Source organism: Carettochelys insculpta, chromosome 5, assembly GCF_033958435.1.
Source record: "Carettochelys insculpta isolate YL-2023 chromosome 5, ASM3395843v1, whole genome shotgun sequence".
Lineage (NCBI taxonomy): Eukaryota > Metazoa > Chordata > Testudines > Carettochelyidae > Carettochelys > Carettochelys insculpta.
In genome coordinates, this window is record NC_134141.1 from 112276401 (window position 1) to 112295334 (window position 18934).

Here is an 18934-nt window from a genome sequence, read left to right on the forward strand (position 1 = left end):
CTGCTTCTCCAGTATCTACAGCCAGATGCAATGGCCACTGCTCAGGTGGTCCCCAGGGCCACACTTTGCAGGAGCACCATTTAGAAGTGTTTAACTTTACATCATATAAATCGTTTTTACCTCTAGGTTGGTCTTGGCCAACATTTCTGAAGCCTGAGGGTGGCAGTCAGGACCAAAGGTTGTTTGTTGCTTTCTGCCTCTTTACCACCTTGCTTTTGAACTGGAAAGGCCTGTGAAATGCTGCTTTGACTGGTGTTCCTAAAGGTTTTCTTGGATGAGTCCATGAGTCTGCTTTAGGATAGAAATGATCCCCCCCATGTTCAAAGTAATCCAAATCTCTGCCAAAGCTGCAGCTGACCCCTTTGGTTTCCTCTGCCTGGGTTTTTCTCAAACAACCCACAGAATCATAACTGGGTTAGCAGCTGAATTTGATTCATTGGCCCAGGTGTATGATACTCACTTAGGGCATGACAGCGTGTGGAGAAGACCCTGGAAAGGTGAAATTACACACCGTACTTTATTATTTTAGGGGTAACTATGCCTGCATTTGTAAGGCTTTGTTTGCTTCGGTTTGGTTGCCAAAATTGTAAGAGATTATATTCACTTTGGCTCTAAAGTATTGTTTGTTTACATTTGAGAGTCCAACAGTTGCTTAAGGTCTCATGGGGGGTAATTGTGTAGTCTGCAGTTTCACAAAAACAAGCAGCCCTGTGGCACCTTAGAGACTAACATTTATTTATTAGATAATGAGCTTTCATGGCTAAGATGCACTTCATCAGATTTGGAGCAGAAATAAGAATCCAGGGTTTATGTAGCAGGGAGCAAGGAAGAAGAAGGAGAAAAGAAGAAGGGAAGCAGGAGAGTTATCTGTCATTAATAGGACCTGTGGAAGCAGTAACACTAACCCAAGAACCTACCCCTGCAAGAAACCCCATTGTCAGCTCTGTCCACATATATATACTAGAGATACCATCACTGGGCCAAACCATAACAGCTACACTATCATGAGCTCATCCACCTGCCACATTCATTAATGTGATATATACCATTATGTACCAGCAACGCCTCTCTGCAATGTACATTGGATGAATCGGATAGTCCTTGGGCCAAAGTATGAATGGGCATAAATCAGACTTCAGGAACTGGAATACAGGTAAACTTGTAGGTGAACATTTTAACCTCCCAGGACATTCAACTAGGGATCTTAGAGTGGTTACTCTCTTACCAAAGGATTTTAGCATGAGATTACAGAGGGAGACTTCTGAATTGGAATTCATTTGCAAGTTTGACACATGTAAGATGGGGCTTAGCAAAGATCTCAATTGTTTTACACATTGGAGGAACAATTTTTCCACCTTTGATATTCACAGGAATGGAACTCATGCCACTTGACCAAATTTATTTCTTCCCCAGGTCCTATTAATGTCAGGTGACTTCCCCCCTTTCTTCTTTCTTCGTCTCTCTCTTTCTCTCCTTCTCCTTTGCCTTCTCTTCTTCCCCATTATATAAACCATGGATTCTTATTTCTGTTCCAAATATGATGAAATGGGTCTTACCCATGAAAGCTCATTATCTTCATGCTTTCACTTACAGGATCTAAAGGTTTTACTAATAATAATTCTACAATTGTAAGTTGCATTTTTATGAGATTGCAATACAGTTCTTGAATAATGTGAATTGAAAAAACGCTTTATCTTTTTTACAGTGCAAATATTGGTAATAAAAATTTAATAGAGAGCACTACACACTTTGTCGTCTGTGCTTTAAGTGAAACCAAAATATCCAAAAGCATAGAAAAACATCCACAATATTTATAACAAATGTAATTGTTGTTCTATTTTAATGGTGCAATTAAAAGTGTGATCAATCACAAATTTTAAAAAGTGATTAATTGTGATGCTATTTTAATTTTTTGACAATCTTATTGACATGCTATCTTCATATTACAAGATTACAAAAAAGTCTGTGGCAGGTCCATGAATAAAACTCAAGAACTCTGGTTCCTAGGTTATGCTTTCTACGTAAGCCCATCGTTCCTTTTCAATTTTATAGACATGCCATGGGGCTCCCACAAATGACATCATGTTTCAGGAAGATGGCTGCCTCCAGCACTAGCCTTCAAAATGCCAACTTAATTAAAGGGCTTTCTTGAAAAAAAATACATTTTCAATCTATAATCGTAAAAAGACATGCTGTGGGCATTGTGTACCTTCCAAGGTGCTCTGCTGAGCAAAACAGGTGCAGTTTTTCCATTAATGACAATGGTTTGACTCTTGCTATAAAAATTTTGCTCATAACCATAGCTTTCTGTTTGTTCTGTGTGGTGCATAGCAGTGTTTTCATAAAAATCCCTGTATATAGTTATAGTATCATCAAATAAGACATATAATGCTGGAGATCAAGGGCCTAACCTTGCAGTTTTTGCACTTACTAATATCTAAGATTCTTCTTTGGTAACAGTATTAATATTTTTTTATTACTATTGTAACACCTATGATCCCTCATCAGGTATCAGGACTGCACTGTGCTAGGCACCACACAACCACAGAACACAATTGCAGTCCCTGAGCCAAGAGGCTTACAGTATAAAACAAGAGACAACTGATGGATATAGACAGGAAAGTAAAAGTAAACAATGAGAAAATGGGACTGGGTACCTCACTGTGGCTCAGGCACAGTTCTCAGAACTAAAAATCTCTTTGCAGCTGCTGCTCCACCTTAGAAAATGGGATCCAAATGGGACAAAAAGTTTTTGAGGAAAATGGCTACACAAAATGATCCTGGGATTCCAAGATGGTAGTTTTTTTTTTTAAGTTTTTGTTTAGTTTTCAGTGATTCCATTGCAAAACCATTTACTTCTCAATAAATACAGCTTTCATGAGAGTCCCCTATCTCAGACTCTGCTCTTTATGGCTACTGCAAACGTAACAGTAATTATCATATAGTTGCTGTGTTTTGCAAACACAGTTAAGGGGAAAGTGACAGAACAAACTCCATCTGGATTGCTTACAATACTGTGAAAGCAGGGAAAAATCCAATGTAACTTTCGGATCCCAGGATGATTTTTCCCAGTAGAACAACAACAAAACAAAGCTAAAAACATTTTTTTCATGCGTATGCTGAGCACATTGGACAGAACCACATGGGAGCAACAACTAAGACTCCCATAACACTTTTATTACAAATAACTTTTCAATGTACAACTATAAATACTTATGAAACTGAGACATAGCATAGCACAAACTCCCACACAAAACTCTGGTATTGACATCTCACTTCTCACAGGTAATATCTGTACCACCTCCTGCACCCATCCTTGTTACTCCATTTTACGCCATTGCTGAATTAGACATTGGCTTTGTGCTGCAGTTTTCCTCCTTTATCGATTAAGAAAAGCTCATCAATTTAATTTCCCTTGTGATTTTAGCAGAATTTGAACTCGTATCTCCAGAGGTGAATAAAAGATAAATGTGTTAATCTACTAGCCATATACTAAGACAAGAAATTAGGGTGATACAGTTGTTACAAGTAAATTGGAATTGTGCAAACAACAATCAATATACTACCATTCTAGCCACAAAAGTGCTCTGATACCGAGGTATTAAGCCTGGTCTATGAATGTAGATAAATTACAATAGATAGATTACCATGGGAAATGGTTCTGCCTTTGCACTGACTATTATTGGCTACGTCTACACGTGCCCCAAACTTCGAAATGGCCATGCAAATGGCCATTTCGAAGTTTACTAATGAAGTCCTGACATGCATATTCAGCGCTTCATTAGCATGCGGGCGGCAGCGGCGCTTCGAAATTGACGAGCCTTGCCGCCGCGCGGCGCATCCAGACGGGGCTCCTTTTCGAAAGCACACCACCTACTTCGAAGTCCCCTTATTCCCGTGAGCTCATGGGAATAAGGGGACTTCGAAGAAGGTGGCGTCCTTTCGAAAAGGAGCCCCGTCTGGCCGCGCCGCGCGGCGGCAAGGCTCGTCAATTTCGAAGCGCCGCTGCCGCCCGCATGCTAATGAAGCGCTGAATATGCATTTCAGCGCTTCATTAGTAAACTTCGAAATGGCCATTTGCATGGCCATTTCGGAGTTTGGGGCACGTGTAGACACAGCCATTGTGAAGTATCCAAATATATAAGAATAGTTTTTGAGAGACACTATTAAAAACTGGTGCAATTTTAGGAACATGAACCCACTACTAATAGTGGGCTAATTACATTGCCTTAGTCATTTGCACCACCTACCTGTTGATGCTTTCCCTGGAGAAGTAAACAGTGTATGCCAGGATATTTCCTTTAGTTTCTGCAGGTGGGCGCCAGCTGAGACGGACAAACCGACTGGAGACCAACACAGGGACCACATCTCGGGGAGCAGAGGGAAGGACACTGGAACTTGGGATAGCTGAAGGGCAAGGAGAGGAATCAGTCAGAGAGGTTGGTGGAGCTAGGGTTTCAGGGCTGGTGGGAAGCACTGTAGTTGGCAAAACTGATGCATTAGAAAACAAAGGGCCACAAAGGGTGAAATGGAAGTATGTGAATAAAATGAATGGGAAGAAGGAAAAAAAAGAGAAAATGGACAATAAAAACCACACTTTAAATACAACATTCTGAGTAAGCAACAATCTACAACAGCAAGAAGCAAAGGACTCAGAAAATACTGTGTTAGGGTGCTGGTCTTCTGGAATTCGAGCTTATCTCATATATGTATAGTCACAAAAACTAACAAAAACCATATCGCTCATGCACAGATCTTTAGTTATCTGACAAACAATTTTAGCAACTCTTAAAAATCCATTTTCTCTAAGACATGTTTATTGGACTGGGAAAGGCAGAAACTAAGAACTCTTCTACAAATTATTTACTGGGTGATTGCTCACAAGTTCAACACAGGAAAAAAAGAGAATGGGAACTAAGATTTCAATTTTCATATAGGTACTTCTGAGCATCTGTTATTGAGTTTAAAAAAGTCATACATGTCAGGTATGTAAACAATAAAGTGAGTAAATCACTAGGTAAAGGTTTCAGTTTGTGACATTTACAGAAGTATTTGTGTATGTTGAAAACAAAATGTTTGTTTGGTAGATTGCAGTTCTAGCTATCTGGCACTTTAGCATGTAAATACCTTAATCAGCCTCCCAAGACATATTTCTTCCTAATGTGAAGTCCAGTGCTTACTCTCACAGGCCCCTTGCTGTTACCACAGTCACAGCTTCTGTAACGTCATGGAGCCATTCATAGAATATAAATGTATTCTTAGAATTCTTCTGGGATGGCACACTTTTCTGCTCAAGTTTCCAAAAGGTATGGGTGAGGCTCAAATGGTGTGAACGTTTATGGAGGTTGGAAGCTTGGTGGTGAACAGGGCTAGGGATGGAGATTTCTTCTGAGTGTTTAATACTGGTTTGGTTTTGCTGTGTTGCTATTTTAAATAATATGAAATACTCAAGAGTATAGCAGATGGGAACCTTTGATATGTTTGCATAAAGTCCGATAAGAAAAAAATATTGGTTGCCCATATTGTCGTTATGTAAATCTGGTACCTGATGTTACTCACTTAAAAATAGAATGTAATATATAAAAAAAGAAATTTGTCACTGATAGTGCACCTAAAGCAATTGCTTTTTCCATAAATGTTCAGCTTTACTGGCCATGAAGCAATAATCCCTGTGACTATCAGCAACCTCTTTTTACTGTTTGGTGTGTGCTGGGAACAGTGTTATGGGCCTTAACTTACATGGTGCCTGGTACCAGTTTGTGAACTGCATTATCAAAATGGAATACAAAGGAGCTTGATGTTTTCATAAAAATGCAAACAAGTAATATTCATTGAATAGTAGATCAGCTAATGAACTTATTTTCATGTCCTCACCCCCTAGTTCTAGAACCTTTGCTGATAACTAGATGTGCAAATACAGCCACATCATTTGACTATTTTCATGAGCAGAAATACTTCTTTTTTATTAAACCCAATACTCTGTACAGTAGTGTCCATTAAAAAAACATTAATACTTGAAGGATAATTGTCCTTGGAGGAAGAATTGTGAGACCCATAGAGGTCCTGTAGGATATTCCTCTTGTATGTATATGGTTGGAACAAAAGGCCATAAGTCTTGACTGTTAACTTCCTGGGCATATTTATGATCAATTATTATTGTTTGATTTTTGTGGTAGTTGTATTTCCTAGAATCAATGCACAGAGTTGATCTGTGGTTGGAGCTATACAAATGGAGAACAAAATGTGCAAGTCTGCAGTGGTGCATTCTTATAGTGGTGTAATTCTATTTGTTGCAGTGGACCTACAATTGATTTGCCACAAAAAGAGAGATTCTGAATTTTAGTATAGCAACACCCATTCCATAAGCCTCCTTCAAATGAATGCTGGACTACATTGTGGAAACACCAAGAAACTTGGTAACATTTATAGCTGATTGATAAGATAGAAATTTTATCAAGTTCACTGATTTTTGTAAGATCAAACGCCATCTTTGGGCAGGGTGATGATAGTGCAGAAGGGAACATACCAAGGTTGGGAGCTGGAGGGTCTACCCCTTTCTTTGCTGCTTTCAGTAAACACAATAGTGCTTGAAAATGGATTTTTCGCTAACTCTGTGAAAACCCATTTCACTTTATAGTCATTAGCAATGAGTAACAATCACATATTAATATGCTTAATACCAAAATAACCTGATACCTCATCATTTATCTCAACAAGCGATATCCTAAAATCCTCAACATTTTTCATATGAATATACTACAGCAAGTCACTAGCATCTGACCAGGAATGAATTTGTCTCATTTGTTCCCACTCTGTAAACAGTGGGCATTTCTTAGCTGTCTGAGCACCTGGAAGAATCACTTACTTCCGTGCAATTGAGTGTAAAACACAACTGTTCGGAATCACTTTGCACAGGCATAAATGACTTCATGAGATTCTGTAGAGACCATGTCAAGCGATGCACATAAGGTCATGTTCTCAAAAGAGCCCAGTTTCCACGCAGGCATCTAAGTAAACAGGCCAGATCATGAATCTGGCTGAGCTCTGATGAAACTCTGGCCCCAGCTGCATATACTAAGCTTCTTGAAAAGTTCTGCCCATAGGAGCCATCCCTGCAGGACAGAAGTCCTATAGAAAATGGAAGGTGTGTCCAGGGGAGCTGACAGCCTTATGGGCCCCTGGCCAGGTGTGTGTCTATGGGGGGGAACCCCCACTTTCCTGGAAGGGGCAGCCCAAAGGCAGCTAGCCCTTAGTTCTTCTCAGTGAGTGCTATGTCCCTCTTAGTCTCCCTAGCCCTCAGTGCTGCCTGGAGCTCATGGTGCAGCACTCCAGCAGCAATTCAAAGGGCCCAGGTCTCCACATGCCACCACTGCTACTGCAGCAGCAGCAGGGGCTGAATCCCTGGGCCCCTTTGAAGCACCAGGCATGGAGTCAATTGTCCCTTTTACTTTTCCCCATTGGTGGGCCTGGTGTGCTTGAGGAGGTGAACAGATCACTTTTAGACAGGAAATTCTTAAGAAGAGGGCATAGGCAGCACCCTCTGTATATCACCAAACTATTTCGTAGAAATTAAGGGCAACATTTTCTCTGATCTACCATATGCATTTGACCATGCCTTAAAGGGGTTACCCTTCAAAGAGGTAAGCTGTTTTCTAGCTGACTGAAGGAAAGGGAAGAGTGCTCTGAGGGTGGAGGGGGAAGAGAGGTCAGAAACTTCTGCAAAAGGAGGAAACGGGTCATCAAGGCCACACTGACTCATCTCCTGGGATAAGGAGGAAAGAAAGGCTAAAAAGGGAGCAAGCCCATGCAGGAGAAGAGGGGATGGGGGTGGGGGAGAGGATTCAAATGTTGTGCAATGCAGATGGAGTGGGCCTGTGAGAGTCAGTGAAGAGCCAGTGTTTCTTGGAAGAAAGGTGAGGGTCTGGTCACAGTACGATGATTGGTGGGACCCAGGGTGGTATGTTTGATTACCAAAGGTAGCTCCTTACGCTGATGGTGGGTTGTGGAGACCTTCAAGGGAAGCAAACACCTATGCAGGTGAGGTGGCTGTATATACTTATGGGATAGCCAGCAAGTGGTCAGGCAATTTTATCTGAGGTTGTCTCTGCAACACTACAGACTGCCCCAGTATATGGGATCCCCCTGAGCTGGGTTTGACTCAGCACATTGCAGATATGGGCAATGCTGATGGTAGGAGTGAACTGACTCAACAACAGAGGAAAGTTGCTGATTGTTCGGGTGATTTGGATCTGCACTGGGTGAAGGCTGAGGGGACTTGTGGTACAGGTGGGCCCCAGGAGTACAACGTGGCAGTAAGTATTGATCATGGGAGCCTTGGTGAGTTTCAAGGCCTGAGCAACATTTGTGCCTTTGAGGCTTTACATCAGGGAGATGGGGATGGATCTACCAGAGTACTGATTGGGCCAGGGCAAGAACTGGGAGTCACAGAAGCCATATCAGACTCATCTGGGGGACACCCTGGCAGGAAGCCCCAGCTGCTACAAACGAGCTTGCTGTTTCCAACAGCTTACAACATGCACAGTTAAGTGGGCTGGCTGGGGCAGTAATGCATGCATAGAGAGGGCACAAGCTTGAGAGACAAGTGACAAGAAGATGGGGCAGGTCCTGGCAACATGTCGGCAGGGGGATGTGGATGGGAAAAGGTGGGTGGGAGGGGGCAGGTAGAAGCCTTCAGAGTAATAACTGAATGAGGAGGGGGCTACCCACACTGTACATCTTTGTCTGCCTGATAGTTCCAGACATCATTTTCATTTTCCTCTTGATTTCCATTATTGCTAATATTTCCTTTTCAACAGTGAAAAACAGGATTGTTTTCTGTTTTTTTTTCCTCCTCTCCCTTGAAGTTGATAGTCCTGTAGCCAAAGCATGCATGGAGTTTATCTTCTGTACCCAGCTGTGAGGGAGGAAGCGATCCTTACTTGGGGACTTTCTCTCTGGTCAGTTAAATCTTTTTCCAGAACCAAGCCCACTGATGGGGGGAGGGAAAAGAGGGCTATTTCATCAGGGTCTGGTAAGTCAAAGGGGCTTAAGTCTCCCAGATGTCACGGCCACTGCTGCAGCAGTGGCGGTGGTCAAAGCCTCGAGCCCTTTAAATCATTGCCAGAGCATCACATCAGGTGCCCAGGAGGCACTGAGGTCTGGCTGCCCCTGGTTCTGCCCCTTCTCCCTACAGCCCTGCCCTTTCCTGAAGTGCAGAGCCACACACACCCCACTTTGCCTGGGAGCCCACAGAAACTGCCATCCTGTCCCTTCCCATGCCTAGAACCCTTACTCTTGAGGCAGTGTGGCCTACTGTTTGGGCACTGGCCTGGAGCCTAGGAAATATAAGTCCTCTTCCCACCTCTACAGTAGATCATTCGTGTGAATGTGACTTGGGCAGACTCAGTTCAGCTCTCTGTTTTTCCTCCTCATACATCCTCCTGGTCTACTTACATGTCAAGACTTCCAGGGCAGAGACTGTCATTCAGTATGGTTTTGTCAATACCTCACACAATGCATTCCTGATCTCATCTGGGTATCCAGTATCTCCACAATGGAGATAACAATCAATTAAATAACTTAATGGTGGGCTAGTGAGGAATGATGGTCTTCTGGCAAAATCTCACCCCCACACTCCAAGCACTTCTGCCTTTGCTGGGTCTCCACAGTTCATTCTTGGCCTTGATTTCCAGCCCTACACCAAACTATTTCAGCTTACATCTACAACCTTCTTCTCTTTCTCATTCCTTCCTCTCCTCTCTACTTAAACAAGGAAAACTTTCTCTCATTCCCTCCTCCATCTCTCTGTATGTTAACAATGCCTATTTGCCCACCCATCATCAATGCCTCGCTAAAATCCCTTTAGAAAACTCATCTCTGATGGATGACCTGAAAAGGCAGTTAATTTATGTGCAAAGATGAAAAAGTGCATATTACATAAATGGCTGACACAAAAGAGTGGGGAAAATTCATTCAAAAATGTACTGATTTCTCTTTCCCACCACTCTCTTTTCTAAATTTAAATTTCAAACTGTCTGACATTTTCCATCTGGCTCAAAGATCTGTTATGTATCTCAAATATGCATTAGAAGGACAAAAGTAAGTAGACAGAGATTCTATTTCTGCATTGGACTTGGGATCTCCTGGAAGTCTCCACACACCACAAGTTGCCAGAAGGGAAGGTGCAGGTTCTTGGCTCCATTAAACACCCACCCAACCCATATATAGGGATTGATGGGAGCCAAAACAAGGTGGTGACAACTCCATGAAAATAGTTGATTCATGTTCAGATATGTTGTAAATATGTATATCTGAAGCAAGATCTGGTCCTCAGTAAAAACTTTAGGAAGTGACCTTTTTTACCAAGTCCTGACAACATGTAGTTTTTTATGCATGGCAACGAATGGTATTATTGCACATATATGGCATATTTGTATTTGAGAATTTCTGCCTCCCCCTTTAATAAAATAAAACATTTTTTACCACAACCATTTTGCAAATATCCAGTAGTTGTCTCTGCTCATGTTGCAGACTCAGATGTAGAAAAACAGATGGGTTGGCAGGTCGGGATTTGGATGCGTTGGCAGAGCTTAGTGGGGAGAACCTAACAACACGTGCTCATGCTATATCTGGTTCTAGCCCCAAGGTAGTAATCCTTCACTTTCAAGACCACAGAAGAAACTAAAATTGAGAAAAAATAGCATTGCCATGCACCAATTAACTTTGTACAAACAGAGCTCCTTTGGCACAATTGTAAGGTTTCCAGTCAAATAAACATCCTGGTTAAATATTATGGGACTTCAGCTACATTTTTCCTTGGCTGTTGTCTACTAGTTGTAGGACATCAGCATGTTTGCAATTTATTTTGATGTACTAAGAGATTCCTTAACACGTCTTGACACATGTTTGCAAAAGGAAAATTAAATTATTTTTAAATTCTTCCAAAAGAAAAAAGTCCTTTCATCATCAACCTTTATGGCACGCATTCAATAGCCAGATGCTATGTACAGCTGATTTCTACTGAACAGAAATGTCATTACCTCCAATACTATAATTTGTACGCCTCTGTCACACACAGCAATCAGTTATCTTTCGTTGTACTGAAGTTAAATAGACTGGTCTGCAATTCCTTAGCTTGTCCTCATTCCTCTTTTTATAGATGGGCAAATATTGCCATTTTCCAGCTTTCTGGAATCTCATCTGTCTTCCATGAACACATTGTGATGGACCCACACATGCTTTATAGAAAATAGGTTATGAATATAAATATGTATAACTCAGAGATGCTTTGGACAAAATGTGTCTTGTAACCTATCATTTTTAATTTTATAACCAGCTGAATCTGTATAGCATATTTTTGTGCATGTATCATTCTTGTATGTGAAGTTAGTAATATTGAGTTTATGTCTGTTTATAATTTTAAATGTGGTAATGAGGGTCATCATTTTTGTCCCAATCCTAATGACTGGGCAAGCAGCCTTATGGCTTATAACTGGCTTTATTTTTCATATAGGTCTAGGAGGTGGTTTGTATAGGCCTCCATGTTGAAATTCAGTTTTTTCCCCCCTCACAGAGAATGTTAAAAGTTGAAAGTTTATTTAAGTAAGGGAAATTGTTCAGCTCCTGGTCTTCAGTCTGCCTTGGAAAATGTCTGAAACACTCCGAGGAAAAGCAAAAATACTCTATTATTTACTGGAGATCCAGCTCAGGATAGGATCTTTCCTGTCTTGAAGCTTTCAACTGATACAAAGGCAGCTGTTTAGGGTAAGAACTCACAACTAACTAGATTCTTAGGAGAATAGAACTAGATATGTGTTTTCTTCCATTTAATTTGGTAACTTGCTTTGATCTGCCTGGTTTTTTTCGTAATTTTTAAATACTACTCTTTCGCCTAATAAAAATTCTTTTGTTTAGAATCAAGCCCACTGTAAACTGTTATTACCTGGGAAGAGCTACCTCTGTGCATATGTCCCTTTAATTGATAAAGGGGGCCTGCCTAATGAGCACTTTCTGTGCAAATCTTTTGCACAAAGGTAGATTTACTGGGGGTTTGATCCCTTCTTGGGATTAACTTCCTGGGTGCTATACCTTAGAACAGCACTTGCACATAGCTGTGGTTAATCAGTATCTGCTTTGCTCTGCAGGACAGCAGTTACCCCAACTCTGTGCCTTGGCTAGTGAAGACCAGAGTATCTGGCTCAGCAGGACAGGGTGGTTGGGAGCCCCAGGGAGCAAGAAAGTGGAAGTTAGTGACCTGATCAGCACACCAGAGAACAACTCAAGGGGTCTTCCATGACTGCACCTTGTCACACCGTAACATTCTTGCTTTAGGAAGCAGCAATGAGCAAGTAAGCAACTAACCGTATTCTGTACTCCCTGAATTTTACAAATGACCTTCAGGTGTTCCCCATGAAGAGAATATTGTTGAAGTCCAGTCTGGTTCACAAAGTTTGGGGAAATACAGTGAAGTCCTGATCAAAATAAAAGAGTTGCAACCATCTAGCCAAACTAGTCAACTGATGTGATCAATAAAGGTGCTGTAGGAGCAACATATAAAACAGACAGCCACATTTCCACACCTCCCTCTTTTGGATGGCTCCACCAGTTTCACACTCATTTCAGAAAGCGTATACGCCAGTGTGTTTAAATACAGCCACTGGATGGTCAACTGTCACTCCTGGACTTCTCTTTTCTATTCTATAAGCACTACTTCTGCACTTCCCATTTTCACAATCTCCCTATGTAAGAGTCACCTTCTTGGCTGGCTTACTACCTGAAACAGCCTTTCTGTATCTTCATCTCTTCTGCGTTTCACATATTTTCACAACCTTCATTTAAAACATCTCCCCACGCTTTTGCTTATATCACTCACATTGTCTCTCTGCTGTTATGTATCATTTAATTCTGGAATGCAGTTTAAGATACAAGTTGCATGGAACAAATTTATACAGCACGTCTCTTTCTACCAATTTTACAACTTTCTCTCCGAACTGTTCCTTTCATGCTCAAACACAGGAGGATTCAATATCTACCTTCAGATTAAACCTCCCATTTTGGAATGAAGAATGGTCAGTGGGCTAATGCATTAATTTGTTACCATGCCAACACCCTGGCTAATCTCATTTTTTTAATGTACTAGAGAGGAAATTGACAGTAAAGTTGTAAAGCATAAAAAGGGCTCACTGGTGAGAACAGCTCTTGTACTTAAACCCATTAAATAGGCAAATGAAAGGAATAACTACTAGCAATGATTAATTAAGGTAATAAAAACTCGTTATGTAATCATAAATTGTGGCCATGCATCAACCGCCATCTCATGCACTGTCATTTTAAATAGAAAAAATATTAATTTCTGGAGTCTGTGAAATAATGATGTGCTTAAAAAAATTAAAAAACAACACGTCTGCTGTGAAAGAATGTTATGTTTGCAAATGCTGCCCACCAGTGATCGGAAATGGCCTAAAACTGCAGATGTTGAAATTGCTTTTTAACAAAACACAAAAAGTCAGATACGCAGAATAGTTACACTTCACATAAAAATACAGGAGGCAATCACTCATAATTATGGACAATTATGCCTATTTCAGTATAGTTATGATTTTTCTAGATCAATGGCAACATTGTATATGTCTTTATTGCTAATAAAATACACACCTTTCTCACTGTAACCTTCCTCCAAAAAAAAAAAAAGAAAGAAAAAAACCCTCTGTTCAAATGAAATTCCAAAAGTAACAGAAAATCTAACAACAAAATCATGCTCCATATTTTCAGGAGTGACTAATAGTTCTGGATGTCACTTTAACACTGTAATAGCGCCACATTTTCCAAAAAAGCTGAGCAACCACTCAGCTTCTGAAAAGCAGGTCATTTAGCGTGTATCTACACTGAAATTGACACTTGTGCTGGATGACTCAGGCTTGTGCAGCTTCACCTAAGAGTCTGCTTAATTGTGGTGTAGACATACAGATTCAAACTTCAGCCTGAGCTGAGTCCCAGAGCCCAGGCCCCAGCCTGTTCCTGAACATCTAAAATGAAATTAAACAGCATTGTAGCCTGAGTCCTAGGGATCTGAATCAGCTGGCAAGAGACAGCTAGGAGTTTCTAGGAGTTGTAGTTAAGAGATCACTGTATACCTCCTCTCAGTCTGAGTCAGTGAAATCTCTGTTCTTGCTAAGCCATAAAGTAACTCTATGGCACACCAGCTTGTCTGCTTTGCCAGCAAACTCCTCTGGATTCTCCCAGTCCAAATTCTGCCTAGCAGATAGCCATCAGTGAACTCTAATTCCTAAATTCCACAGTGATATCGCTCTCCATAACGTCCAGTACCTCTTCACTCACTAAATTTGCTGCTTACTTAAAGAGATAGTACACAGCAACTTCTTACCTTAACTAATGTTAACAAGCACTGTATATTTCAATCAAAGTATTGAGTTTACTTATGTTAAAAGTAAAACAAGTTTATTAAAGAATATAAGTTTAAGTGATAGTTAATATAAGAAAGAAAGATAGAAATGGTTCTAAATAAACCAATACTAAAAATATGCTTCTAAGTCTAAAATGAAAATTAACAAATTAAAGTCTTTAATTGAAAGAAATTTTTCTCACAATAATCTTTCTTCCATTATGACCAGCTAGATCTTTAGCTAGGACCCAACACGCAGAGTTCACAGTGCTTGGTTTCTTTGACTCCTTAGGTGAAGGATAAATCAAGGGTTTTCTCTCCCCCTCTTAATAATCCATTAAATCTTTGAGAGGTACTCTTTGAAAAGTAAGTTCATGCAAAATTCTCCCTTTTGCTAGGGCATAGATTCTCAGCTGTCCATTACAACACTTAGCTTGATAGCATTTTTTATCTTACATTATCAACATATTGCCAATGTCCCTGCCTGAGGACGAGGCTGGTCAGACAAGCAGATATACATTGTTTCTTAAGGCCAGACTGGGCTTATGCATTGCTTGCCAAATTTCTTTTGAAAACATAAATTTATAATGCTTTGTGCACACTATAATTTTGACTCCCAGTTTTTGATTAAGTCATTGGACATTTTCACTTTTACAACACTACAGGCAAATTTTAACATGTATCCTAACAGCTAGAAAAAAAGAAAGGAAATTACTAATAATTTAGGTTCTCACAAGTGTATGAAATTAGCTCTGGGGATCACTAATTATGATTAACTGAAATTTTGCTCTCTTCTGGATGTCCAACTCCTATGTGCCTTCAATGGGATCAAAGGTCGCATATGGCCCTTACATTTTAAAGGAGAAATGTTCTTCCAGACTATAAATTGTGTCCCACATTTTGAAAGCATTAAGGATATGCACATTTTTACACTTGCCCAGTGGGAGAGCAAATTTGCAATATGCAGCTCATTTGAAGCTGAGGAGGTGCCAAACTGTGAGTAAATATCAACATTTCCCTCTTTTCTTACAGCATTAGCCTGTATATACTGATGCTAATTTACTAAATGAAAGATTGGGTCTGATTGCTGCACAAACCTCACCTACACTTTGCATTATGTCTTGGTCCCATAATGGTGTCCTTACACCTAAGTGATGCAGTCCTAATTTTCACCCTGCCTCATGTGTGAAATTAGGAGCCCTGTAATAAATAATTTATGGATCTGTGCTAAGAATGCCTGAAATTGCTGCAAAATGGAAAGACTGGGGATTTCACACAGCATCTCTCAGGGTCAGACTGAGAGTTCTTTAAAGAAAGAAGAAAAAAGAAGAGAAGGCTTTGAGAGATTTTTGATGCCTTTACCCCCTGCTATAATAACCAGACTAAAATTGAAGCATGCGCTGCTTTCACTTTTCTTCTAGCTTCTTTTTTCTTAAATACTGACAAGAGAGAAGCACAAAAGACTAAAGCTGTGTCTACACTACAGAAGCTCTCTCCAGAACATGTCCACACCTAATACAGGCTCCCCATCTCAACACCCTCTGCCAATAGAGAGCAGCCAGACTGCCCAGCCCCCTGTCAACAGAACAGCCAACCGGAAGCTCTGCATACAGGGCAGCCAGGTGAACTGGAAACCCTCTCTGTCAACAGAGGGCCCCTCCAGAGTGTCTACACTATTTTGCTGTTGGCAGAATCTGTCGACAGAGGTGCTATGCCTCTTACGGTCAAGGCAGAACTGTGCTGGGAAAACTACTGTGCTCTGTCAACAGATTCTTGACAGAATGTATTTGAAGAGTGGACGCTCCCTAGTTTTGTCCACAGAAGGCCTCTTCTGTCAACAGAACTCTTTAGTGTAGACCCAGCTTAGTAGTTTAATTGCTAAGTTGTGATATAGTGGAGGAAGAAGGCTAGTTGGCTGTTAAGCGGCTGTGCTCTAAACTAGCAAACAGGGATGCCTCTGAAAAGAGCAATCTGTGCCTTTGCTCCCACTTTTCAGCACAGACCTTGCTTGGCTCATAGAAAGAGAAATTCTGCTAGTGAGGAGAGGGTACCTATGAGGAGACACTTGTTCTCTCAGGGTTGTTGGGGCACTGTAGCCAACTGGCATGTTGCTGTGCACAGCTCTGCAACTATGCTGAAACAGCAGCTGCCAAGGAACTGAATTCTGGCTAAAAATAGGGCCTACTGGAGGACCTAGGGTGCACTGTGGACTAGGAATAGCCACTCTTGTAGCCCAGAAGGGGTGGGAAAGGATGAAAGGCCGGAATAATGGACACTGAAAGATGACACTCAATATTCCTAAGGGTTTGCTGCTCACAATGAACTTGAATTCCATCCCCATCCATCCCTGTTTAGTGACCTGCACAAAGTGAAGCCATTTTGGCTTGTCTAGGGGAGGACTGACTTCCACTCAGTGACAATTTCAGTGCTAGATTATTATTCATTTGGGCAGCCATTGTCACTTTAATTACACCTGAGCAGTCAGCTCTGTTTAAGGAAGTTTTTGGCTCATCGTCTCCTTAAATTAGTGTGAATGTGAAGACATGCTGAACATCTGTGGTAAAAAAGGGACTTTAGTTTTGTCAGCCATTTCAGCTATGGCAGAGTCAGCAGCTCAGAGAATGACTTGAAAAGCAAGTTATACAGGGCAGCCTTTAGCCCTCTTGGTATTCTGCACTCCGGAGGGTATGTGTGTCTTTACCTCACTCCACAGCTAGAACTCCCACTGACTTGAACATACAATGGATTGTAGACCCGGTGCCTCCAAACTGTCTTCATAGTCTGTTTTTCCTCCCGGGGATTCTATAACGAGGCTAGCAGGTAGTCCCATTTTGGACACTGAACGTCTCTCTAAGGGCTTGTGCCACAATGTGCACACCCAGGATGGATACCACCTAGCTGAGTTTTAGGTATGCTACAGAATCACCCATGAAGCTACTGTAGGATGCTGTGCACTCTCATGAGCTCACATTCATAGGCCGGCATGCAGTGGGGATGATGCAAGCATTTTTCCCCTTTGTTCACCCAGATGTGGTTCCACAGGCCTTTCGTACTCTCCCACACCTCCATCATAGGCTTGAAAAGAAATAGAAAGGAACAATGAAGACAAAGGGAGCACTATGGCAAACAGTCTGGGCACAGCAGAGAGCATGGGAAGCAGGCTACAGAAAATAACTACGTAGATGTAATTTAAGGTAAGGCTATGCATGGCCTTGCATACGTGGACAAGAAATCTGAATGTGATGGAATAAGAGACAAAATGCCTGTGGAGAAATTCATTTGGCATGGTCCAATATGTGGAAGAAGATGACATTAAGAGTGGCCTTGTACACAGTCTGAATGAGAGGACAAGGCCAGACAGGAGAAGAGTTCAGTAATTAACAAAGGAAAAACTTTGGATAATGTTCTGTAAATTCTGGAAAATGACAACTTGTTTGTCCAACAGTTTTGGTAGAGCAGACCGTGAGGCACATAGTGAAGATTCAGGTGGATGACAAGTGAAAAGACAGCAGAACACCAGGAAAGAGGCAAGAGAAGAGTTAAAAGGCTGAGGAAACATACCAGACTTGTCAATGGAGTTTAGGAAAGGAGGCAGAGGAGAGATCGAGAGCAGTATGAAGTTCTTGAGGGCCCCATATTGTCAGCATTACATCATCTAGTTGGTTTCATTCATGTAAATTGCCAATTTTTTGTAAAGGTGTGTCTCTACATATGTTATCAATGCAACATAATTTTGCAAATGAAATACAAAGTATTCACATCACTTTTACAACCATATATGCATGAAGAACATCCTATTTAGAAACTATAACAATATAATATATTACAAGACCCTGCATATTCTAATTAACACTAGGTGATCATTCCCACTGGTTATTTTGAAAGTCTAAATTAAAAAATATCAAATTAAGGAACATACTGTTACATGGATCACAGGTGCTAAATTGCTACTATACATGTGGAACAATATTGTATACACTCACTAAAATTGTGAGGACATATGTATCATTTATTTAAGTCTGTAGCATAACAGAAGCAGAAAGCTAGGTGAAGGATCCAAGTAGCAGCACGACTGTGTAGGAGTGGGAAGAAAAACAGAGAAAGCATCCTTATGGATAATATTTTCTTCGTTGCAAAAAAATTCTGTGTTCATTCTTACGAGTGAATTTTCTTTAATTCTTTACCTTTTTCATCTGACAACAATTCTATCAAAAACCACTCTACTATTTTTTTTAGAAACGTGGCCTCTATAGCTAATACCTGTTTTTCTGTATTTTTCTTAAATACAGTACTTTCTGAAATGTTTTTATTTAGACACTCAAATCCCTTTTGGACACAGTTGTTAGGAGTTCCTGTTTGGTTCTTCAGTTTTCAGTGTACAGCAGTGCTAGAGTTGGGAATGTTACAATATTTATAATGCTTTATTTGAGGTATTCAGACATTATATATTTTACTTCCCTTCCATAGCTGGGCAAATTGTTTTTCATGTTTGCAGGAAAAAAAAAATCAATTGGCAATATGACCATAATGACT

General features: G+C 40.8%; 1 protein-coding gene across 1 annotated transcript in view; it reads right to left on the minus strand.

Moving 5' to 3' along the window:
* Positions 1-18934, minus strand: part of DCC (DCC netrin 1 receptor) — a 588079-nt gene that overhangs the window by 291647 nt on the left and 277498 nt on the right. The window contains 1 exon segment of the mRNA XM_074995966.1: positions 4251-4407. Coding sequence (XP_074852067.1) covers positions 4251-4407 — 157 coding nt within the window.